General features: G+C 44.8%; 1 protein-coding gene across 13 annotated transcripts in view; it reads left to right on the top strand.

The window, feature by feature from the left end:
• ATE1 (arginyltransferase 1) overlaps positions 1–13,891 on the top strand; it is a 47,053-nt gene extending 33,162 nt beyond the window's left edge. For all 13 annotated transcript variants that reach the window (XM_075612101.1, XM_075612096.1, XM_075612094.1 and 10 more), the window contains 4 exons: positions 2,813–2,994; positions 4,583–4,682; positions 11,239–11,359; positions 12,638–13,891. In XM_075612101.1, coding sequence (XP_075468216.1) covers positions 2,813–2,994; positions 4,583–4,682; positions 11,239–11,359; positions 12,638–12,816 — 582 coding nt within the window. In that variant the 3' untranslated portion in view covers positions 12,817–13,891. The remainder of the gene's footprint in view (positions 1–2,812; positions 2,995–4,582; positions 4,683–11,238; positions 11,360–12,637) is intronic.
• Positions 13,892–25,763: the final 11,872 nt, after the last annotated feature.

Here is a 25,763-nt window from a genome sequence, read left to right as displayed (position 1 = left end):
CATTCACTGCACCCTCCAAAGGGTTAAATACCACCCACGCTTGAGTAAATGGGAAGCCTTGCAGTAATTACACCGATAATTTGACGGGCTGGGGTCCTTGAACAGATCCACGTGTGGAGGGGCCTACATTTCGCCTCCTTTGCATTCCTATGCTGCTCATGACTAATACAACTCGTTAGCCTTTATAGTGAGCAGGTTTTTTATCACCTCGTCAATGCCTAGCGTGGGTCTTCCCGTCCCTCTCATATTCGGGGGCCTGGTCAGGCGTCCCAGATTCCCGGTCCCTCCCTCCTCCCCCCGCCACCAAGTATACACCAGGTTTGGACCCAGAGGGGGGGAAAAGAGATTATTTTTTACTGGATGCAAATGATACACTTGTTAGTTTAGGGGGTGATGGGATATTTAAACCTAAACAGATTACACCTGTAAATTGTCTCCAATCCAGTCTGTTTGGACATGGTATGTGGGGTTGCCTTTTTAACGCACCCTGCAGAATTTTATCTGGAGATTCCGTACCCACCTGCAAGGCGACCAACTAATATACGTTTGGAAGTGGGAATCGTTGCTCTCAATGGGTAAAGCAATAAGTAGTGACAGTGAGCTGGTGTACTCCATGTCTTGGTTGTGTTTTATATACATCTGTGGTCTCAACTCCAGTCCTCAAGATCCCCCAACAGGTCAGGTTTTCAGGATGTCCCAGCTTCAGCACAGGTTGCTCAATCAGTCCCTGCTTCAGCAGAGGAGGCTCGGTCTCTGACTGAGCCTCTCTGACTGAGCCGCCTGTGCTGAAGCAGGGATATCCTGAATACTTGTCCTGTTGGGGAGTCTTGAGGACAAGTTGAGCACCACTGATAAAGGTAACAATGGTTTTATGAACCATATTAACTTCCCCTGGGGGATTTGGGTTCACTGAAAAGCTATGTAAGTAAAACACATTTAGATATTCAGATGGACTGTAGAGCTGGTTCTATTTTTTTTAGATTGGAAAGCGCTCATATCCCCTCTCACCACACGTATTTAACCCATTGCCTTCCACTGGATCCTTCAACGTGTTGAGTGGGAGAGAAGGGTTAATACAGATCATTCTTCAAATTGATTTTTAGTATATGTTAAGAAATCCTACACCTTTAATCCCTAACCACATGCTCTGCATTATACAATAAATGCCATTTCCTGTTCAAGTAGTAGTAAAACAAATGTTTACAGCCTCCATGCCCCTCGCTGTCTGCACTATTCTCTCCCCCCCACACCTCTATCGTGTCTTTCCCCCCCTCACCTCTATCGTGTCTTTCCCCCCCTCACCTCTATCGTGTCTTCCCCCCCCTCACCTCTATCGTGTCTTCCCCCCCTCACCTCTATCGTGTCTTCCCCCCCCCTCACCTCTATCGTGTCTTCCCCCCCCCCCCCCCCTCACCTCTATCGTCTCTTCCCCCCCTCACCTCTATCGTGTCTTCCCCCCCACCTCTATCGTGTCTTCCCCCCCTCACCTCTATCGTGTCTTCCCCCCCTCACCTCTATCGTGTCTTCCCCCCTCACCTCTCTCATGTCTCCCGCCCCCCTCACCTCTATCGTGTCTCCCGCCCCCCTCACCTCTATCGTGTCTTTCCCCCCCCCTCACCTCTATCGTGTCTTTCCCCCCCCCTCACCTCTATCGTGTCTTCCCCCCCCTCACCTCTATCGTGTCTTCCCCCCCTCACCTCTATCGTGTCTCCCCCCCCCCTCACCTCTATCGTGTCTCCCCCCCCCCCCTCACCTCTATCGTGTCTTTCCCCTCCCACCTCTACCATCTCCCCCCCACCCCACACATATCTATTGTCTTCCCCCCACCTCTATCGTCTCCCCGGTGTATTATGGGTACAGTTTTTACACTGGCCCTTCCCTGCCGGCTTCTCGAGTGTCAAAGCAACAAGGTCAGATTTATGTGGAAAGTAAGACACAGCAGAGGGATTTAATATCCATGCCATGCGACCAACTCAGAAGCTCTTCCTTCAGTCTGTCCCAAGAAAAACAATCGGACTGGCAGGCACACACCAAAGTGACTCATTCCTCTGAGATCAATGGATACTGAAGGGGCCTGTGGCATGTTTGCTCTTCAAATCACTTGATGCCCTCTCTGCACGGGGAAAGTGGAAGAGGGGACATTAGCTCAGTTTAAAAACCATGCTCCAGCTAACCTTGTTGTGTCTGGTTTGTGGTGTGCAGGAAGTACACATAATAATGCCCCTCTCAGGGATCGTGTGTGTGTGTGTGTGTATATTTCAATATGCACTGTTTTTGAGTAAACCCCTTGCCTGCTTTATTCATTGTAACATCGCTGGAAGAAGAGATCATTGTATCTCGAAAGCTCGCACAAATAAAAGCATTTCGGTAGCCACAGTACGTTATCGTCTATTCATTTTTGATTATTAAAGCTCGGCTAACACGGGGTGTGTGTGTAGGGATATATATATATTATATTCTCCTCTCCCTGCCGTAGACTTTCGAGCGCAGAGGTCACATGATACACACATGATGATGTGTGTGTGTGTGTGTGTGTGTGTGTGTGTGTGTATGTATGTATATGTATGTAATATATATATATATATATATATATATTTTAGATATATATATATATATATATATATATATACACACACACACATACACTCCCTTTCCCCGTCTCTATATAGCAGAACGCGTCCTCCCCATATAGCAGAATCCGCATCTTTACCCCCGTCCCTATGTAGCAGAACCACTTTCCCCTGGGTTTATATAGCAGAACTGCTTTCCCCACTGAAATGTGATTTACCTTTCCTGACTTGCTTTCGTGCAGCCGGAGACTCGGCCTTGCGGCCCCGCATGTGGCTACGGTTCCTTTCACCAGCAATACTGGCTGGACGGGAAGATCATTGCCGTCGGAGTTATTGACATCCTCCCATATTGCATCTCGTCAGTGTATCTCTACTATGACCCCGATTACTCCTTCATCTCCCCTGGGGTGTACTCTGCCCTACGGTAAGAAGGTTTGGGGGGGGAGGGGAGACGTCAGCTACTTGGGTGAGAGCAGGTTTATCACCTACTGTGCTAGTACGGCGATGCTCCTAGTTTTAGGATAAAGGCCAATATTCACTATGCAGTCTTCTGCCATAACACACCTGGTGCTGGAAGCCCCATTGACTTGTAATGGGTCAGGTTTCAGCAAATTTTGCAGTGAAGTGTAAGGTCCCTTAAAGGAGTAATCTATGCCAATGACATTTTTTTGTGAAGTTTATTTTTTTTTTAATTTTTTAATATAGACTTGAAACGGGGTCTTTTGGAGCTGAACCCCATTAATTTCCGTTCTGGGGACCCCCTGCTTCCAGAGATTCTTATTTCTGAAGTAGGTGTCAGTATCTGCTCCGGCTGAGCAAGCTGGACTTTACATTTTAAAGCTCCCACGTTACATGGGCCAATAGGAAGTTGCATCGATGACGTCGCAACTTCCTATTGGTTCGCAGGGCGGGAAATCTTTGCAAGTGTGTGTGTGAATATATATATATATATATTTATTATTATTATTATTAAACCCTGGGAGCTGAGAACAGTGGCTAACGGCATCTAGTTTGGAGGTAAGTATCTCCGGAAGCAGGGGACACCCTCCGGAAAAATCTGCCGGCTTGGTCATCCGCTTTAATTCAGGGGTGCTCAACTCCAGTCCTCAAGAGACATCAACAGGTCAGGTTTTCAGGATATCCCTGCTTCAGCACAGGTGGCACAATCAGTGGTTGGCATAATGACTTGGCCACTAATTGAGCCACCTGTGCTGAAGCAGGGATATTCTGAAAACCTGACCTGTTGGTGGCCTTTTAGGACTGGAGTTGGCCGCCCCTGGATTCATCGCTTTACTGCAAAATTGACTGAATTTTTTTAAATATATATATATATATACAGTATATATATATATATATATATATATATATATATATATATATATATATATATATATATATATATATATATATATATATATCTATTGAAAAGTGTACAGGCATACCCCACATTAACGTACGCAATGGGACCGGAGCATGTATGTAAAGCGAAAATGTACTTAAAGTGAAGCACTCCCTTTTTCCCACTTATCGATGCGTGTAGTGTACTGCAATCATCATATACATGCATAACTGATGTAAATAACGTGTTTGTAACAGGCTCTATAGTCTCCCCGCTTGCGCACAGGTTCGATACAGGTAGGGAGCTGGTATTGCTGTTCAGGACGTGCTGACAGGCGCATGCGCGAGCTGCAGTTTGTCTATTGGGCGATATGTCCTTACTCGCGAGTGTACTTAAAGTGAGTGTCCTTAAACCGGGGTATGCCTGTATATATAATGCTTACTACTGAAAATAGTAAGAAATGGAGACCTAAACTATTACCTATGTATCAACTATTGCAGTAACGGATTATTACTGGGCTTCTAATCATATGAAATTAGGGACCTCGGTGCAAATGAAAACACTGGCTTCCTTGATTGGAGAATTCCATTTTGATTGCCCTAATGCTGCAGAAGTTCAGTGAGGTCTTCTTCTGACCGTGTTTATATATTCATTTTGAATTCTCTGCCAACAGAGAAATCGCTTTCACAAGGGAACTACATGAGAAAGCTGCTGAACTCTGCTATTATTATATGGGCTTTTATATCCACACTTGCCCAAAGATGCAATACAAGGTAAAAACAAAGCAAAGCTACTGTTTGAAATAGAATATTGTACATGGAATTTGCGTTGTTGTTTTTTTTTTTTAATATATATATATTTACAACACATGCTTTCTTAAAATGGTGTTTGTTTGAACATATTTTTCAAAACTGTTGCATGGAAATAAATGCCGCTGAAGCAGGGATATCCTGAAAACCTGACCTGTTGGTGGCCCTTGAGGACTGGAGTTGCCCACTCCTGGTATAAAGTGATTAGAAGGGGACATCATTGGAGGGAGGGGTCTGAGCTAGGGTTTGTGTGCGGAGAGACAGGTGGGAAGGAACAGGAGAGACGGTGTGCACACCTCCAGTGAATCAATTTGGGTGCAATTTTTGGGAAGGGTTTGTTATGTAGTAATGTGATGGCTATTAAGAAGTTTACTGCATAGATTACTAAAACAGCCCCCTTCCATGCATAGTATACATGCTTGTGTGTATGTCTTATAAATGTACAATCTATCCACATATACAAGCACCTCTGCCATCTAGTGTGTGTGTCTGTGTGTGTGTGTATATATTACGGTAAGTACAGATATAGGATAAAGTATCTGTCTAAATATTTTGCATAGGTTGAACTTGATGGATGTATGTCTTTTTTCAATCGCATCCACTATGTAACTATGCAGCATGCCATGTTGGGATAAGATTATACTACTTGCGTGTGACGGAGCGCATAGACTTGCGCAGCGGTGCGCAAAGTGGGGGTCGCTTCCCCCAGGGGGGGGGCGGGAGATTGTGCTGGGGGGGTGTGGGCAGTTGCAGAGGCCCCGCGCTCTTCACCCAGGCATTTAAATTAAATGCTGGGGGATCGTGTGAGGCCCATGCAACTATTTACTTACCGGGATTCAGCCGTCTGTGTTGCGTTGCAGTGGCAACGCCGCAGCACCATGTGACCTGACGTCACACGCCCACGCAGCGTCATCTGACGTGAGTGAAGGTAGGTGGGGGGGGGAGAGCCAGGGGCAGAGAGACGGGGGCGCAGCACAAAAAGTTTGCGCTCCCCTGGACTAGCGCACGCCTGCAGCCCCAGCGATGTGTGAACTGAGCTGCAAGCGATTGGGGAGGCGTGGCGGGACAGGTCACGAAGCTGTTTCGCCCTCATTGGCTGAACTGCTCACGTGATGCGGACGTCACGCGGCCATGCTTGAAAATACATTTTTTGTCTTTTCAAAATGCGGTCAGCGCCATCGCGCTCCGTCATGCGCATACTGGGGGCGGCCTCATAGGCATTATGCCATTTGTGCTTGTCGCGCATGCGAGCACAATCGCGCTGACTATAATCTCAACCTTAGAATCATCTGAAGCTTTAATACCAGCCCTGATGAAGCCACTTTGCTCACTTGGGAGGGAAAAAGACGATCCAGATGAGACGCGCAAAGGATTCTCAGGTGTTAACTAAAGGGCCCCCCATGATGGTGGTAATCCCTAAAACTAACATGAATTTATAAATCAATAAATTCTGGGATTTTACGGGAAAATATTTCGGGCAGTGCTTGTAATTGGCTGCTCTTAAAGTGTTGAGCTGCATGTTAATGTTGGGCAAGATTGTGGCTTGAATACGAGGCCCCTCATGCCTGTAAACTCTGGATTGTCGCAGAGACTCGGTCTACACCAGACCCCACTGTGACCTGCTTGGCAACTTGTTAAGTGGTTATTGTACTAGTCTGGAATAGAAAAGCTGAAGGGATTTGCACGTGAGGTTTAACCTTTCTTGCGGCGGTGATATTTTATTCGGCACTGCTGCTCACGACTTTACGTATTTTTGGCTGATAAATCGTTAAAGCCCTCTCTCTAAGAAAAACAAAAAGATTGTCTTAAATCTGCCGTTCCTTTTAATTTTGCTAGTATTATAATCCTCTGTGACCAAGCAGCCCAGGGGTGCTCAACCCAAGCCCCCGAACAGGTCAGGTTTTCAAGATATCCTTGCTTCAGCACAGGTGGCTCAACCAGTCCCTGCTTCAGGACAGGTGGTTCAATCAAAGGCTAAGGCTTCAATTGAGCCTCTGATTCAGCCACCTGAGCTGAAGCTGGGATATCCTGAAAACCTGACCTGTTGGGGGGGCTTGAGGACTGGAGTTGAGCACCTTGAAATAGCCTATAAATCCCCCTGTCTTATTCTCCATGCTCTGCCCTGCCTAAATTACATAAACAATAGGAACAGGTGCTAACATGGGGGCATGGTATAGAGCAGATAAAACGGGCAGGGCAGGCAAAATGAAGCAAAATAATGGTAAAGAGAAAGATGTGGCATAGAGAGAGGGTTATGGGCAATAGGACTCGGGAACAAGGCAAGTTAGTAGTGAAAGAAGGCGTAGGTATGGGCAAAAAGAAGCATAGGTGGAGTGGGAAGGGAAAGAGCAGGCAGTTAAATAGCTGGTATGCACGTGAAGACTAGACATGTGATGTTACAAAATATCTGTACTTTCCTCTTGAAATAACTGGTTATTTTGTTTGATACTTCTCATATTGCATTACATTTTTTTTTAGTAAACCTATTTCTGTGAAGTGCCATTGTTGGCACAGGTGAAACCTCAATAGCTCATAGAGCTAGAATGTCGCACATGCCCTGCAGATTAGCCATTTTCCTGTTGCAGAGTGATACTCCGCAACAGGAAATACTCCTCCAGTGATACTCTGCAACATTGAGCTCCCAGCATTTCTTGAAGGCCATGCTGATGCTATGTGAGAGGCTGAGTTCTCAGGGCTACAGCAAGTGTGAGTATCTGGGGACTTTGTGTGTTTTTACAGAGGGTGAGGTACAGTTGCATACCAAGAATTCTGAACAAGTGCTTGGTTTGCACTGCATGCCCTACGGGGCTTTGGTTTCCAGCCAACCAGAGGCTCTCATTCCACACCACACCCCCTTCATTAGAGCTGCCATTACTCAGACCAGTAAGGCTGCCCCACAGTTAAAATGCATAGGCAGCTATAGCAAACTGCTTGCTGGTGTTGCAGTAATACTGTTGTTTGTATAGAGAATAGTGTTGTACTAGGCCCCAAAAATGACCAGGTACCCGGGGGGAAATGTTATGTTTCCCGGCTGGGTAGTTTTGACTTGCCTGCAGCAGGTGGGAGCAGCAGAAGACATCCTTCAGGCTGTGGCAGCAGAGGACGTCATTCTTCAGCCGGTGGGAGCAGCTGAGGACATCCTTCACAGCCGGTGCCAGTGGGAGCAGAGTAACGTATGACCGGAGCAGGAGCGTTACTATTGGACAGCCGGGGAGGAGCGCGACTTCCAATTTCCGGTGCAGCTACTCCCCGGTTGTCTAATAACGCTTCTGCTCTGGTCACATGTTCCTCGGCTCTCACCGGCACCGGCTGTGAAGGGTCCCAGCGCCTTGGGCCGGTTCCGGGTAATTTCCGGGTACTTTAAATCGGTCCGGGTACCCGATACATCACTAATAGAGAAGATAACTTTTGTCGCAGGTTTTATTCATTTTCATTGGAGCACCATGACATTTTTCAGAAGTTGTTTCTTTGTGCTTCAGAGCTCCGTGTCTCCCCCCCCCTTTCCCCTCCCCCCCCCCCCCCCCTTTACTGGTCACATTGGCGTTGAGCGTTTCCTCTGTATTTTGTGAAACATGCCTATTTCTTGCCCCACTCCAGGCTGCATTAACATAAAGGAATACTAAAGCCATCTGCAGATATTGGTCTCCAGCACACTAACCTTTCTCCCGAGGGTTGGTTTTAACCATTGCCCAACTATTGGAGAAATCAGCACTGCAATTACCGAGGGTTAAAAAAAAAAACACGACTTTTTAATTGCTTCTATCCTGGTAATAGGCAACAATATCCACCAATCGTAAAAATAAAAAAAACAATATTAATCAATTTGTCTTTCAGATCTGAGATTAGTGCAGCTTTCCCCTTCCGCATGTTTGGAATCAATAACAAAATGGGGTGGGATGGGTACGTTAACCTTTCGGCTACTACGTGTACTATTTGGTAAGGGAACTTGGCATGGATTTGACACAAACTGGTTTGCCAAAAGGGGACATTTTTTTATAAAGCTTCTCCGCCCACGCCCCCCCCCCTCCCACCCCCACCGATGTGGTGCTGTCCCTAATGCACTGCTGATGACAGTTTAGGGAAAGGTTTGTTTATGCAGCGGCGAGTTCTCTCAAAGAGCAAAGCTACCTTAATACCCTTTTAATAAAACCTCAACAGGGGTTATTGTGCAGCAACAGAATGCAGATGTGAGTGCGGCATGACTCAGGAATGATGTGTATGTTTAATTTTGCACGTGTCACTCTGTGTGGACTCCCTGCATTAAGTGTCCCCCTTTGTTCCAATCGCACTCCCTGTTCTCCTTCGGACCCTTGCCTAGCTGGGACATGACAGAGCAAACAATATTTCCAGACCTTTCCACAAATCCCTGCAGGCTTTCTTTTGAAATGTCTTTAGAGGGCAGGGTCGGGAGGGGTGGAGAGAGCCTGCTTCTGATCCTGTCGTGACTAGGCTTGCTTTGTGTGCCAATATTTTGAGTATATGGCAATAGTTAAAAAGGCTAACTCCTAGTTCTCTATGTAAAAAATCCAATGCTGCCCCTATTCTTCATCTGAAATGAGAAGAAAGCAGCCTTTCATATTTGAGTGGTAAAGGCATGAACCCAGTCCCTCCATGTGTCACCCATAAGGTCCCACCCATAAGGTCCCACCCATGCATTGTCCTGTTTTTTGAACAGCCGTGTTTAATCCTTCAGACCTGATGGGGATAACCTGCAGGTATCAAGCTCCTGGTCACAGACTCACTAGAACAGGGGTGGCCAACTCCAGTCATCCTCAAGGGCCACCAACAGGTCAGTTTTTCTGGATATCCCTGCTTCAGCACAGGTGGCTCGAATCAGTCAATTGAGGCCTGTGCTGAGGCTGCGACTGATTGAGGCACCTGTGCTGAGGCAGTGATATCCTGAAAACCTGACCTGTTGGCGGCCCTTGAGGACGACTGGAGTTGAGTTGATCACCCCGGATCTAGTATCAAGCTTCTGGCCACAGACTCGCTAGATGAAGACGCTGGCTGTGGATTTGCAAGCGAGCACACGGAACAAGCAAGTTGTTGTCTTTACTGACCCTGCAAACCGTTTGATATTTTCTTCAAACGCTCCATTACTCCAGCATGTTTTCCATAAACTTTCATCAAGTTCCTTTGCCTTCCAGAAAATATAACCTGGAGGTGTCCTAACGCACACGGAGAGACCTGACTTGTTGATTGTGTGTGGTTTCTGCAAGTGCTTACACACAGTAAATGTCTTCCCCCTGGACAAATTAGTGCTTAGGGGAGGTTAGAGGATATTAGTTGCTGACTGAAAATAGTGGGGGATTTGGGGGGGAGCTTTATTTTAAAACCTAGAAAGAGCTTCTCGTCACCTAAATACCATTCACCCTCTGGACGCAAAGCATTTCATGACTTTTGAAGCCATCACATGATCGGGGGCCTTCCTGTTGACATAGGTAGCTAAAGAGAGTCCTCTAACAATTGTGTCCACAGCACTCTAAGACCTGCGGGTGTCTCCCCTAGATACGTTCTAGTGCAGGGGTGGTCAACTCCAGTCCTCAACAGCCACCAAAAGACTGAGCCACCTGTGCTGAAGCAGGGATAGCCTTTAAACCTGACCTGTTGGTGGCCCTTGAGGATTGGAGTTGACCATCACTGTCCTAGTGACTGTCCTCTGGATGTGATCAGATCATCCTCGAGGTTAAGTAGTTGGCACAGCTTTATATTAGGCCATTTTAATTATCAGAAGGGGTGGAATCATTTGCATAAACAGCTGCTTCTTAAAGGCTGCACAGCAAAATAGTTACAGGCTCTGTTTCTTGTCTTCTCTTAAGGAATGCGTGGATTGTTTTTTTATATATTTTTTTAATAAGAATTCATTCCTTTTGATCTTTTAGCGTACAATGCCCTGTAGTTTTATCTGTGCTATGCTTGAGACTGTGAGAGAACGTTTAGGGGGTGAAAGACCCCTCTTATCATCCGGCGATTAGTGTCTTCCGGCGCTAACAAAGGCTCTGTCCCCTTATCCTAGAGTAATGGGACTTAGATTGAACGTATTTGAGTGTTATCTCTGTTTGTTCCACTGATAAACAATAAGTGAAACAGAACACAGGCTTTCCTGCCATAAAATACACATTTGCTAAATGTTTACACCATCACTTGTTGCTAATTACAAGATTGTTTTCATATTATTATTGCTTAGAAAGCTCAACCATATTCCATTGGGAAGTACAGAGGGAGGTGAAAGGGAGAGACCACCAAATATCTTATAACTTAATATGAAGCACAAATAGGGTCATCTTAAAACACTGATACAAAAAGCTGAAGCGGTATCCGCTTGGAGGAGACAAAAATCTAAAAAATAATTGGGCCATGGGAGCGTGAAGTATAAAGTTAGCGTGGATACAATGTTTCAGTCAAGTAGGGACATCAGAAACGTAAGGTGTGAAAGTCTGTCAGACATGGCAGTTATTGCAGTGCTTGTTTCTGCTGTGGCTTGTGACTGCCCATCAAGATTTCTTTTCTGTGTTCTCAGGGTCAGTATAACCCATCGCAATTGCTGTGTCCGGAGAGCTATACCTGGGTACCCATAGAAAAATGTTTGCCTATGCTGGAACGCTCCAAATACACCCGCTTTAATCCCAATCCAAAAGAAGGTATGTACCTTTCTAAGGTGACCAAATGCCTCTGAGAAGCTCCCGCATAATGTTACACGAAGAAAGGAAAAAAAACTGCAGTTTTAACAGTAATTACAAATTATATTAAAACACATTTTTGTTGATGAATTACAAACTAACTAAAAAACTCTCTACCAGCGCTTGATCCAAGTGAATAGTGATTACAAGTGATTACACCAAATTAGTGACTTTGAGTGTAACAACAAATGCAGCCTAGGGGGCAATAAACAATAGATCGTTCAAATCCAAATAACAATACAAATACAAAAAATGTCCCCGGCGCAAATTGTGGTGATGATGTTTACGGTACCATATCAAAAGACAGTCCTGGATGTAATGTCAGTCCTGTTAGTGGAATGTTACATCAACAAATTTGATGAGGTGAATTTTCTTCCAGGTGTGGTTTCCCAGGTAGTGTCTGCAATCACAGATAAAGAAAAAAACACACCATTGCGCAGTATACAGACTCAGATACCCCAACCAGTTGAAGAATATCCTTACTTACAAGATAGACTCTTGTACTTGTACTCTGTGATTGCAGACACTACCTGGGAAACCACACCTGGAAGAAAATTCACCTCATCAAATTTGTTGATGTAACATTCCACTAACAGGACTGACATTACATCCAGGACTGTCTTTTGATATGGTACCGTAAACATCATCACCACATTTGCGCCGGGGACATTTTTTGTATTTGTACATTTTTGTTGATATAACATTTAACGCAAATTTGACACGTTCTACTTTTTCCTTTCCTTTTTATAATGAAGCCATTGAAAGTTAATATAAAATGTATTTGAAACATTTCATTAAGAATTGTAGAACGTTTCACATTCTGCCGTGTCAGTAGGAAGTCTTAAATCTTGAACCTAGTGACGCCTCCTTCCCATCTCTGTGGCACAGTAATAGGAGTCTGTGCTTTCCGTGCTCACGCTTGCACATGTACAAAGTGAGAGGAATCTCTAAGACTCTCCAATGCTTTGCAAACACAGAGGTAGTCCTGTGTACAGCAGTTGTGCCCCAGATGTTCCTTGTGTGCAGACATCTGATCAATACCGGTCAGATTCCAAGCTTCTTCCCATCCTGCCCTGTCTGTGCAGTCTTGTTAAGTATCTGGACTTCTGCTCCGGTAGCTGTGTCCTGCTATGTGAATGCCACCGCAGAGATGTTGGTACCGGTCACCCCCATTCTTGTGTGTTAAACGACCATGTGAAGTGGACTGGTGTCTGGTGTCACCTCTACTTGTTTTCACAGGGGACAGAAAAACGCTGACAGAGTTGGGCCGGGTCCGAGTGCTGCACAAGCAGACAGTAATGCCGTACAGCATATACAAGAAGAGGCGCAAGGGACCCAGTGATGAGGCGGCGGTGAAACAGTACGCAGGGCTAGTGGGCCAAACCTGTGCAGAACGCATGCTGCTCTACCGCAGCTGAGATCCGCAGGCTCTCCGTGTCCATCACAAGAGGCCTGGAGCCATCGGGGAGGATCATCCTGGGGGGTTGGGACAGGATGTACTGCATGTCAATATATCCTCAGCAGTGTGAAAGGGGATTAAAAGGATAGGAGTGGTAAGGAAAGACACATGGCACCGTGTCGCCTCACCTTCAGCCACTGGAGGAGATTAGCAGTACCAAACCATGCTCTCCCACCCATCCTTCCCTCTATGCACTGTCTGGGAGCACTATGCAATGGGCTTATACGTCCTTTAGTCTCTTATATCCCTAATATGCTTCATAAGCCAAACCCCTGTGCTATACGTTTCCCTTCTGGTTATTCTTTTTGTGTCTCCTTGATTTAGAAAAGATGCCTACAACAGATCAGACGAGTCTGTGTAAGAGGCCGCATTTTTTAATAAAGTTTGTTGTGTGCTAGCTGATGTGTACAGTATATAGTATATGTAAATGTGTATATTCCCAGAGTTCTGTTTAGTTTGTAATTTAACTAAAGCTGGGTAAAATGCAGTACATTTATCCCTCATCAGCTCATTGACCTTGGAGCCATTGGATAGGGGATGTAGTAACAAGAGAGGGAGTAGGGGGTATGATACCTTTTTATTGGACCAACAAGTAGTTGATATGTTACAGGCTTTCCAACCTCTCAGGGTAGGGGAAGGACTCGATGAAGGCCCCTGAGAGGTTCGAAAGCTTGTAACAGATATACAATACTTGTTGCTGGTCCAATAAAAGGTATCATACCCCCTACTCCCTGTCCCTCCTTTGTTATTAGATGGAAGAAAGGACCAACACGGTCCCCACCCTTCTTTGCCTTGGATAGGAGAAGTGACTGAAGTTTCAGCACATCTCATGCCACCGATAACTATTACTATGTTGTGGGCTCCCATTTAACTGCCATACTGACAATGTCCATTTCCACGGAGCCAGATCCCTTCTCACCCACGTGCCTGTACAACTCAAGTTTCACTGTTACTGTGTATCTCTGACATAGGCTGCCTGAGCTTAACTTCAAAATAAAGCTACAGGAATACGGGCGTTTGAAAGATCTAAGAAATCTGCCTCTTTCTTCCTGTGCATCTTGGCGTTACATGCATGAAATCTGTCCTATCGAGTCATTAATTCCTGTTTACGGAACAAAGTTGTGGTTTAGTGACGTGTATAACAAATCAAATAACTAATGCAGAGGAAAGCAAAGTAAATCTTTTGCAGGGTCTTTTATTTTTCTTACTATTCTGTTCTGATAGAAAAAATAAACATTTTGGTTCATTGACAATTTAACCTGTTAATGGCCAGAGCAGGACTATTCATGAATTTCAGTTTGCGGAATCGACAGAACCTAGATCCCGGACTATTAGTGAAACTCTTGTCTACTAATGTACCTGAATTTAGTGTATCCATTTGTCTGCTGCAGTTAGGCGTTTGACGTACTGGTAAGTAGATGTATTGTATTTTATACATCGTGCGTGTGTGTATAAATTGAAATGGCATATGGATCGGACATGTCACGAGAAGAAATTACCATTGTTGGACAAAGATGCTACGCGACTGGATTCCGAGACAGAGTAAAAGACCAAGACACATGTAAACTGAGAAGATGAAATCTAAATGTGTTGGAGCAACGTGAAGAAGAGGCTTGCATCCGCGGTGCCTGGAAGATGATTGGGGAGGCCTTTATCCAGCAATGGATCGCCAAGCAGGCCCGTATTTAGGCATAGGCCTGGGCCAATGGTGGTAAATTTCAGGGGGGGGCGGTGCTGCAGTTAGAGACCCGCTCTGTTACCCCCCACAACAATTAAACTGATTTCTGGGGGGGAGCGTGGGGCCTCTGTTAAGGTCTCTTACCTCCTGCAGCGTTGTGGCGACACGTAGCCATGACAATGTGATGTGTCACGGTGTCCCGTTGTCATGGAAATGCATCACCATGCGACGGGACGCTGCAAAGAGGCGGCCAGGGCAGCAGAAAGGTAAGTGCTTATAGCGGCCTGTGGCCAGCAAAATACTAAAACCATCCCTGCCCAAGAGGGCTGATATAGATGTATGCATATACATAATATATATATGTAGATAAATACACACACACTGCATGTGTGTATTATTATTTAATCTCTGTATGTTCCTAGTGGCCCATGCAACCTATCCCAGAAGCGGCGCCTCATCCTATTCTCAGGAAGGAGCAGCTCTAAGAGTGTCCACTTAGTCTGTGTGAATTCATTTGTCTAATCTGAGCTCTAATAAAACCCATATGGCCAGAATTAAAGGGCTTATCCTCCATATGAAACCTCTGGGATCCTTTCTTCTCCTCGTGTTCCGTGCAGGCTCTAATCCTCCCTGGCTTTTGGTCTTGTTATTTCACCCTTTCCTCTGTGGTTCATATGGCAGCCTGGGGATCCAAGTTGATCAGCGCTACCAAATAAATGGGAAGTTTACACAATTTTACATGCAGCGGCCACAGCAGTTTTGGAAACTCCATAAGATTTAAAGTGTGCCACTGCAAGCAGAAAAAATAATACCTACGGTATTCCTAAACGTTACCTCCATTCATTATGTAGTCTGTACGGTTACCAACACGGCATTAGAGAGGCTCGCTACTCATTTATAAAACAAAAGAAGCCACATCTTTGCTTTAAGCATGGTTACATTGTTTAAGGAAACCAAATATATTCAGTAACTTATCGAATTATAAATATATATATTGTGCTTGCTGTTTGGGATTGCACCTTTAACAGAACCTTTCTCGAGGTTTCAGTGTGACCCTTTAAGTTGGCATCACTTTAGATCAGGAGTGGCCAACTCCAGTCCTCAAGGACCACCAACCGGCCAGGTTTTCAGAATATCCTTGCGTCTGCACCGGTGGCTCAGCCATAATGATTGAGCCACCTGTGCTGAAGCAGGGATATCCTTAAAATCTGACCTGTTGGTGGCCCTTGAGGACTGGCGTTGCCCAGCCCTGCTTTAGATGAACTATTGAATGTAAATACGTTTTTCAGATATTTTCCTACACCGTGTTTACATGTATTGGAAGACACCACCTCAGCCTTCTGATAGGAAACAGATCAGTTTTGTGCTCATGGCGTGCGGTTATTTAACGCTTGTCTACTAATCACCATGGCTGCTACTGTACGTTTTCTGAAGGCTGCCGTTACTAATGCAACTTGGGAGCTGCTGTGGCATCTTTTTCCTTTGACTGCAAATGAGAATTTAAGCAGCAGAAAATCTTTCTGTTTAGTGCCATTTTTTTAGTAGTGACCAAGTATTCTGGTATATCACCTTTTTAGGTATACTTTGTCTTGATTCCCAAATAACTATTCAGACCAACAGGGCAGTTGAGATTGATCAGCCAATGAAGGTGGCATTAGAGTGGAGGAGATGGGGGATTTTCCCAAACCATACACTGTAGAAGAGCTGCATTTTAAAACAAAAATACAGTTATGCAACACCCAATACCCTTCTTTTTTTTTTTTTTTTTTGCTTGATTAGCACAATAATTTTCCATTAATTGAAGTCTGTTTTTGCATTAGTCTCTAGAAGCAATTAGCTGCCTCATCAATTTACGCTGAAAATGTACAGCGTCTAAATAAGTTTTGGCAAGCTACTGACAACAGCCCTAATGTGCCACTAGGTGTTATACGACAGCAAGTGAGCGAAATCTGTCATTCTTTTCTTTCGACTTTTTCACTCATTTTCTTCTGTTCCCAGTTCTCCCTCTCCCCTTTTTCGATATTAAATTCTCCAGCTCGATGCATCATTAGGTCTCTGTTTTCGTAGCAGTTTGGGTAAATTGAGCGATGCGTGGCACAGTGCCACAATGACATCACGATGCGTTATGACTGATGTCACTCCAGGGATCTGGCCAAGTTCTATTAATACCCCAACCCCGCTCTATATGCATGTGTATGTGCTATACCGTGTCGGTTTTTGTATAGTCACAAAGTACACACAAGCATCTGGGCTTTTATTTTGGGCTGGGAAGATGGAACTAAACTAAAACAATGAAACGTCTTTGCCTCTTCCTCTCCGCCACGTCCCTCCTTGTCTTTGTCACATTTGCTTTTCATCTGTATTTCTCTTGGAGAATGAGCCCCTTGTCCAGCACGTTCCCTCCTAGTTAATGTGACATTTATTTTGTGTTGGGAGAAGGTATGTTTCTCCCACCAGGCTGTTTATTTAAAAGGGATTTAAGAGAAATGTAATGTAGCCAGCAGCAGGCTCTGATCCTTAGGATTGGGGGGCCTCTTTTTGCTCTGAACTCTCTATGCCCTTAGGAGACTTTGCTGTGTATTACAGATCCCAAACTCGCAGCATCCTGAGCGGGATTATGGGACTTGTAGTTCAAAGTGAGCCCTGACTCTTCAGAATGCTTTTTGTGTGTATGCTGTGCGCGAGTGAGGTACTGTATGTATGTGTGTTTAAATAAGTTTTGAAATAAATACTTTAATAAATTGTTTATTAACATTGTACATACACACACACATACATTTCAGCGGCGGTAGCGGAGTGAGTTCTTTATTTTCTTCATCCTCTCCCCTGTCGGCCGGTTCCACGCTCACTGCCGTGCGCGCAGCACGTTTATAGAAAGGCTGAGTAACCTCAGTCAACTAAAACTCCTGCGCGCGTGCAGTATAGAACAGCCCTAAAGCTGCTGTTTCATGTAAGACCAAAATAAAGAAACATAGTGACAAAAATATGTATCCTGATCCAGCCCCGTTCCTTAAAATCCATTTAGTGATGATGAATTTATATGTAGATTTTTTTTTTAAAAGTGTAATTAAATCCATCAGAGTCCCCTGACAAAAACATGTAATTTTATTGAATTTATTCTGAAGACGTCAGTAACCGCTTTAGACTTCCCCGATTTGTTACTACATCGATACTAGAAGTGAGTATTCCTGTCTTAGGACAATGAAGTCGTGTCTATCCCCTGTCCTAGTTGGGCATGTGACATGGATACCTTTGCATTGGGGGTCAAGCCTGCATGATTAATGGACACCCTCTGCTTGTCAGGAGGCAGCCATATTTGATTTGTTCTTTTTGATGCAGCCAGTCTGCAGTGCAATGAGAGAGACTCCTTTCTAACTGCTCTGGCTCCAACTTCTGCCAGAGCAGCACAAACCTTTCCTTTGTTTTTATTCGGCCTAGAAGAAAAAGGTGGGAAATGGGCAGATCATTAAATAACATTACAAATCAAAGCTTCCTTAAAGGAAAGGAAGGATTTCTCATTTTTATTTTGTTCAATAATTACCTCATTTTACAACAAGTCTATGTACATTTTAAATTCCATTTTTTTTTTAAGTTCCTATTTAAGGATCAACAATAAACTCTAAAAAGTAATTACTGTAGGAACTCGGTTGCAAAACAACATGGGGGGAATACATTTATTTTCTGCCAATATTTTAAAGCTTGGTTATTTTGGTATAAAATATAAATTATTAGAGCTCCTTCACCCTATAACATACAACTGTACATCTTGCCACTAGTGAGCTGAATTTAATATCCATAACACATAATAATCTTATTTCATATAGCACTTTTCTCCCAATGGTACTCAATTACAGTACAGTGTGCAACTTTTACAGATACAGTCCAGGTGAGAATACAATCTATGTTTTTGATGCCTGAGGCACAAGGAGCTGATACCAGGTTCCCCTGATTCAAACTCTGTGTCCTTGTTATCAGTCACTGTCTTCACTGAGTGAGCCAGACTCCTCAGTCCATTGATTTGAATAGGCTAGCAAGTGTCTTCTGGCAGAAAACTACTTTCTAAATGTGAGCCATTGTGTTTTCCATCAGGGAATTCTTTAGGTTCGTGGCACCAACAACTGAAATTAAATGTTGTTTGGAAATACACTGACTGCTCTGATACAACTCTTAATATGGGTCTACTTCAATTGTCCATTAAACATCTGCAAGTCCACAAGTTTCCAGCAGGGGTCACTGCAGTCATTTAGCTCTACAGCTTGAAGCACTGGGAACTGTCACACGGTTAAAGGTCATTTGTACCTTCTGAGGAATAAAACAAAACAAAAAATAAACATTCTTTCAACATTTTAATCCAACGGGAAAAACACTACGCTGTTTCGGGGGGCACGACCTAATGTATGTGTAAGTAACCATGTTGAGTGAGGGGTCTTCACAACATGTAGGGAAAAAAATACAAAGCAATCATCAGGATTGTGCCTGTGTTTATACATATATATGTTAAGTATCAATGGCTGGGAACCTTTTGAATGAAATCAATAGGAGAATGAAGATGGGATAGAGCACATGCGGAAGCAAGATGTTTCAAGGGAACTTTCCACAGTGCTTCATGAGGAAAGTTTTCTGCCCATGCTCACGTTTGGGTGTGAAATGTGGACCCTGAATGCGAAGATAATTCAGAAGCTTGAGATAACGCAGAGATGTATGTTGGTTATTACCCAAAGAGACAGGGGGAAAATGAATGGGATTAGAAGCAAACAAGTGTCTGTGACATCTTCACAAAGATGAAGAAAGGGAAATGCCAGTGGGCTGGACATGTAGCAAGAAGAACTTACCATCCTTGGAGAAAGATAGTTGGATTCAATGGATATGAAAAGACCAAGACGGCAATCAAAAGTAAGATGGAAGGATGGAGTTAGGACATTTGTTATAGCAACGTGGAGAAAAGAGGCTTGCAACCGTGGTGTCCGGGAGGTTATCGGTGGGAGGCCTTCATCCAGCAGTCGGGAGACGAGATGATTATGATGATGTATAGTCATTTTAAAAAAAAGACGTACAGGCATACCCCGGTTTAAGGACACTCACTTTAAGTACACTCACGAGTAAGTACATCTCGCTCAATAGGCAAACGGCAGTTCACGCATGCGCCTGTCAGCACTTCCTGAACAGCAATACCAGCTCCCAAGCTGTGCGCAAGCGGGGAGACTATAGAGCCTATTACACATGTGTTATTTACATCAGTTATGCACGTATATGACGATTGCAGTACAGAACATGCATCGATAAGTGGGAAAAAGGTAGTGCTTCACTTTAAGTACATTTTTGCTTTACATACATGCTCCGGTCCCATTGTGTACGTTAATGCGGGGTATGCCTGTACATTTCAATTGACATTGGTACAAAATGTGCAGTTCTGTTTAGCAGATATTCGGTTTTACTTCCAGCTCTGGTGTGTATCCAGAGTTTCTAAGCCTATCTGTTCTTACAATCTAAAGCCCTTATTAATTATGCTGTAAAATCTGCCTTCCTGTGCTGGAAGAGATATTGGTCCCATCCATTTGCATGAAGTAGGTCTTTCCAACAGGGATAAGCAGCATCACAGCATATTGAATATGGGCCTAAGTCACAGACATGCAAACATGTAAAGAACGAGTGAAGTACACAGAGACCGGTATAAATCACACAGAACTACATACAGCATCTGCCTCGTATACAGCAACACCGAGGACCCAACACATAGTTTTGAGTGTAAGTTCCTAAGAACAGCATAAAGGATATGTTCACAAAAAACAAATTGTAGCACCTTTGCTGGTAGACGTAAAGCAATTATGCTGACTGTATTGTGTGGGAAATAGGATCTGCAGTAAATTATGCTCAAAATGAGTGTGCCTAGAGGGGCTTGCATAGTTATCAGTGACAGGCATGGAAACACAGATACTAACATTGAGAAAACAAAACGCGTAACACAAACAATCATACACAGAACGGATGAGACATGCAAGATGCTCCTGCAATGACCAAGAGTAAAGTATAGCGCAGGAGGAACATATGTTACACATACTGGGAGATGTCACAGATTAACGAGTTAGAGGTTCCTGACTAGAATGCAATGGTATTTAAAAAAGAAAAGGTACGACTCTATAGAGGTCTGTGACAGCACTGATGTTAAAATAAGGAAAAGGCAATCTGTGACACGTTACAGTTCTGCCTACTGCTTGCTTATAAACTAGCCAAGGACTCGTATTTGCCAAGAAAATGATTGGAGAGAAGATGGATTCTGCAATGTTGCAATCAAATTTTAGTGTCAACAAAAGTCCATTCATATTAACCCTTTTGTCGACTCCAATAGGATGAATATCCACAATAGAAAACCTATTGCAGTATATGCACAATGTTGCATGTTATTTGGGTAAAATAGAAATACATTTGTAAACCTAAAGGCATGCACAAAAACAAGTATTTGGAATAAGTGCATGTTTAATTCCTTCAGTTCTTCAGCAAATAACGAGCTATTGCCCGTTACCTTCGTCAGTGCGAGAGACCTACACTAGGTGTGGTTTGTACCTTGAAATAATTTGCTTGCAGATATTCAGTGATGATAATTAATATTGCTGTCAGAAGCTCTGTCTCTAAATAGATCCTGTGCTTGTAGGGGCCGCTTTCCCCAGATCTGGTGCTCGGGCAGAAACGAAGTAGGTGTTACCGGGATGTGTTTGCACAGGAAAGATCTCCTCTCAGCCTCCAAAGCCATGAGGTAATGTGTAGTGAACGTCTGAGCATCTTTCAGCCGTAGCTGAAGGAGACAGGAAGACACAGAGGTGTGTGGGATAGGGAGAGGTGTTTGTGAAGAGGAGCATACATAGATTTTAGACATGCTGCCTTTCTGAAGCTTACGGCTGCGCTTATGGTGACGGCGACAGCGACGCAACGTCGTGTCAAAACAAATGCATTGCAGCCGTCGCGTGCGCTTATAGTCAGCGCGATGCGACCGAGCGACGGCTTGGTCGCGATCGCTGGAAGTCAACTCAATTTGATTTTTCCTCTCGACCTCAGCCTGACGTCGCCATCGCAGGCACTATAAGGCTGCGATCCCAGTGCAAGGCCTGCTCTGTGCGCACACACACCACCCCCCAATCTATCCGGGCCCAGTACATGCGTCGGCGCGCATTTAGCAGCCGCGCTGTACTGCAAGTTTTCACACACACAATTTTTTTGTGGAACTTGCGATGGAGGCGTGGCCACGCCCCCCGCCGGTGGTTTAGCCAATGAGGGCTTAACAGCCGCGTGTGGTCATGGCCATGCCTCCGCAAAACTCCCGCCACGCCCTCTCTCGTCGCAAACTCTCCCTGTGTCCCGGGGCTGCGATCTGCGGTGAAGCGCTGTGCACGTGCCGCCCACCGCCGGGCGCGCGTGCTACAGAACGCACTGGGATTGCAGCCTAAGACAAAAGCATGGCCCTTACTTCCTAAGGCCGCCGTTATAGTGCTGGCGACGGCGACATGACCGATGACGTCTCGCCGCTTGCGAAAGTTATAATTTGATTTTAAACAACGTCGCTGTCGACAAGGCCAGTGACGTCACAAAAGGGGGCGGGGCGGGCTGCGGTCTCTGATGGTATCTAAACCAGTCACATGGGGCGACTGTCTCTAAAAAATCAAATAGACCAGGCTTCAAAAATGTTGGTCGCCGTCGCGCTTACTATAAGCGCTTGCGACGGAGTCAGTGTATTTGTTTCAGAGCGACGTCGCAAGGCACTATAAGCACAGCCTACAGTTTCATTCTGCACAGAAAGTGTAGCGAGTGTGTGCAGAACAGTTTGCCACCAGAACTGGTGATTGGGGGTATTGCCTGTTTCTGAGATCATGAAATGTGTTTTGTAATCTCTCTGGGAACCAGCAACCCAGCTCAACCTGATGAAAGGGCTGAAAGAGAGGTCTTTGAATAGGTTTGCTGGTTATTTACTTTGTTTATTTAAGGTTTGACAGTACGTGCTGTGCAATGCAGCAAGTTGTATCTTTGGTAACTTCATGATTTATAATAAATTCTGGAAGCTATAATGTGTTCAGTGGCACGTCCTTGGCTACAATGTGTCTATCTGTAGTTTAAAGGTAGGCAACACCATACTTAAAATGAACAACTCGAAAAACTTTAAAATTACAAACATTCCTGTATTTCCAGCACAATTCTTGACGCAGTAACCGCCACCCGTGCCAAAACCCCTTCCAACCTATTATCCTTGAACATCCAGCCTTTAACCCAGATGAACCCAGTAAAAGGCACATAACCTTACTGCACCCCCTTCAAGACACCCTCTTAAACTCTGCCAACAAGCACTTAAGTTCCTGACAATGGAGCCTTCATGCCCTACTTGAACTTTCTACTTCCATTACTGCCTGACCCATCCAACCCAGCCAGCAAGGCCATTTACCCCCTAAATTGGCCCCGCCACCAACAGCAGATCCATTTGCAGATCATCCTGCAACCCTGCGTTTTAAAATGTCCAACTGGATGTCCGATGGGTTGACACCATCATCCCATAATAATCCATTTGGGTCACCGTCAATATTTATGTGCTTCCAAGTCACACCTCCCATGGACCTAAACACAGATACTGTCCTGTTTACCTTTTTCCTACAACTGTGCATAGCCTTGTAATGCCGCGTTCTCCTCCAACCCAGTCGAGACACAATTTCCAACGAAATCAACAACTTCTTGCACAAAACCAACAATAGTGCTGTAACCCATGAATCACTTGAACCATTTTCAAATTCATCAAATGGTTGCCACCCCAAATGTAGCAAAAACATATCAGTCGACTGGCTTCTCCAACTTTCCACAATAAAGATGGGTAATAGCTGGTTTAAGCGCATTCCTCTTATTCCTTTCCAGAGGATTTCCATCTCCTTAAGCTGAAACCCCAATTATGCCTTACGTGGCCTTACTGCTTCCCTCCTTTTGGCCCAAAAGATAGTGTCCCCACATCCACACCTTCTTATTCTTAACTCCTTTAACAAACTAGTAGTACTTCATTCTACAGGCTTCACATACCCCTTAAACCACTGGCACAACAGCACCCAATCCCCTTAATGTCTTACTCTTGAAACTCCAACCTGGCGCCTGTGGAGCAGCCTTTATTCTCAAGGAGTGAGTCACGTAAAATGAAGCCTCAGCTTTGACTCTCACCAAGTATTTATAAAGAACCCTAATAAAATCGTGTTAGGGAGCTGCCCGTTCCCATGCACCAACAACCGCCCTTCCCTCGCTGACCTTTTACCTTTTATACTCCTGCGTCATCTCTACCGGACACAGGTCCTTATCCTGTATCTTAAAGACCCTCACGCCTGCATAATATGTCTATGACTTCTGATTTGAAAAGACAACCTTTCTTCCCCAGAGAACATTGTCCCATCTAAGGTCTCTGTCCTACCCCCCTCCCCCTACCACCAATTTACTGACCATGACCGCCCACAGAGGACCGACTAAAATGTGGTGCTGAGCAGGCCAGCCTCTTCCAATGATGTGCAAATCTGTTACATTGCTCTACAAATCCTCAACAACAACTCCTTTCTACCCCAACCTGCCAATAATTATTAAACCACAAATGCCTTCGGCCAACTCCCCGTGCCTTGCAACTTAGGAAATAAATTCCTGCCAATTTTAAACTCTCAGCACACCTTGAAAGACATTTTGCCTTTTGGACATGCTATAAATTGTAAAAGACACCCCCCCCCCCCCCCCAAAAAAAAAATTAGCTCACCCTATGTGTTCCTGTCAGCCTTCACTCTTTTCAACCAGGCGGCCAACCTGCCGCACACCATTGGCCATTCCAATCAGTCCCAAAAGTATAGGTAAATAGCCTTCCATTGTAATCCCTTAAAAAGTTGTCCTAAACCATTTGGTCTTCCCTGAGCATCCTCCTTATCCTGATGGAAATGACAAGTGATGACAAACATTTGTTTTTCTTAAACACCTTGCTGCTGGATGGGCTCCACAAAATGCGCCAGTCCATGAGGTCAAAATGTTGAATGATGAAAACATCAGATATTTCTTTCCTTGTACGGAGGCAGACAACCACTTGACTCGCTTTCCTCCAACGCCCCCCTTGACTTTTTACAATTTGGTTTCTGTCCTCTACATTCTACGAGATAGCACTAACAAAAGTGGCCAATGGCACAGCCAAGTCAAAGGGTCACTTCTCCTTACTAATTCTCCTGGATCTCTCTGCTTCCTACGACATTGTTGATCACTCCCTTCTTCTGCTCATTCTCTACTCCACTGGCCTCTGTAACCTACCTACCTATCCAACTGCTCTTTCAGCGTTTCCTTCTCTGGTGTCTCCTCTTCACTCCCTCTTTCTGTTGGGGTTCCACCAGGCACTGACCTTGGCCCTTTGCTATTCTCACTCTATACATCTTTTCTTGGTCAACGAATACAATCTTTTGGCTTTTAGTATCATCTCAATGCCGATGATACATTTACTTCTCCTCCCGAGCTCTCCCCCTCTCTCCTGTCCTGTGTCACCAACTGTCTCTCCACAATCTCAGAACTATTACTCTGTCCCCTTTCCACTGCCACCCCTACACCCAAACTCTCCCTCACTGGCAATAATATCACAACCTCATCAACACCCCGAGCCTGCTGCCCAGATGTCATCTTTCACCCTGCTCTCCTTCATTCCTCACATTCCCTCCTTCACTAAGTCTTGCCACCTCCACCTCAGAAATATCGTGAGGATACGCTCTTTCCTCACTCATTACGCTTCTACAATCCTAATTCACTCCCTCACCTTGTTCCGACGTAACTACTGCAACCGTCTCCTAGTTGGGATTCCCCTTGTCTGCCTGTCCCAACTCCAATCCATCCAAAATGCTGCTGCCAAACTCACTCACCACTCCACTGCTGCCACGCTACTATGCAAATCCCTACACTGGCTTCCCATATCCTATAGAATCAAATTTAAAACACTAGTTCTGACTTAAAAGCTCTCAAAGATTCCATCCCCCCATTACAGCTCAGCCCTCATCCCCAAATATATCCCTAAATGTTCTGCCCATGACATCCGCCTTTCCTCCTGCCTTATTACCTCCTCTCACTCCCGTGCTTGACCCTCTGTCTAGAATTGTGTGCCACGCAGCATCACACTCTTTGTGGCTGGACCAAACACCACGCTAACACTCCCCTAACATCCCCACCCCCAAACCTCAATGGGATCAGCGGTACGGCTTAACCAT

This window comes from Ascaphus truei, chromosome 8, assembly GCF_040206685.1.
Source record: "Ascaphus truei isolate aAscTru1 chromosome 8, aAscTru1.hap1, whole genome shotgun sequence".
Taxonomy (NCBI): domain Eukaryota; kingdom Metazoa; phylum Chordata; class Amphibia; order Anura; family Ascaphidae; genus Ascaphus; species Ascaphus truei.
This window is presented reverse-complemented; position numbering and strand designations above follow the sequence as displayed.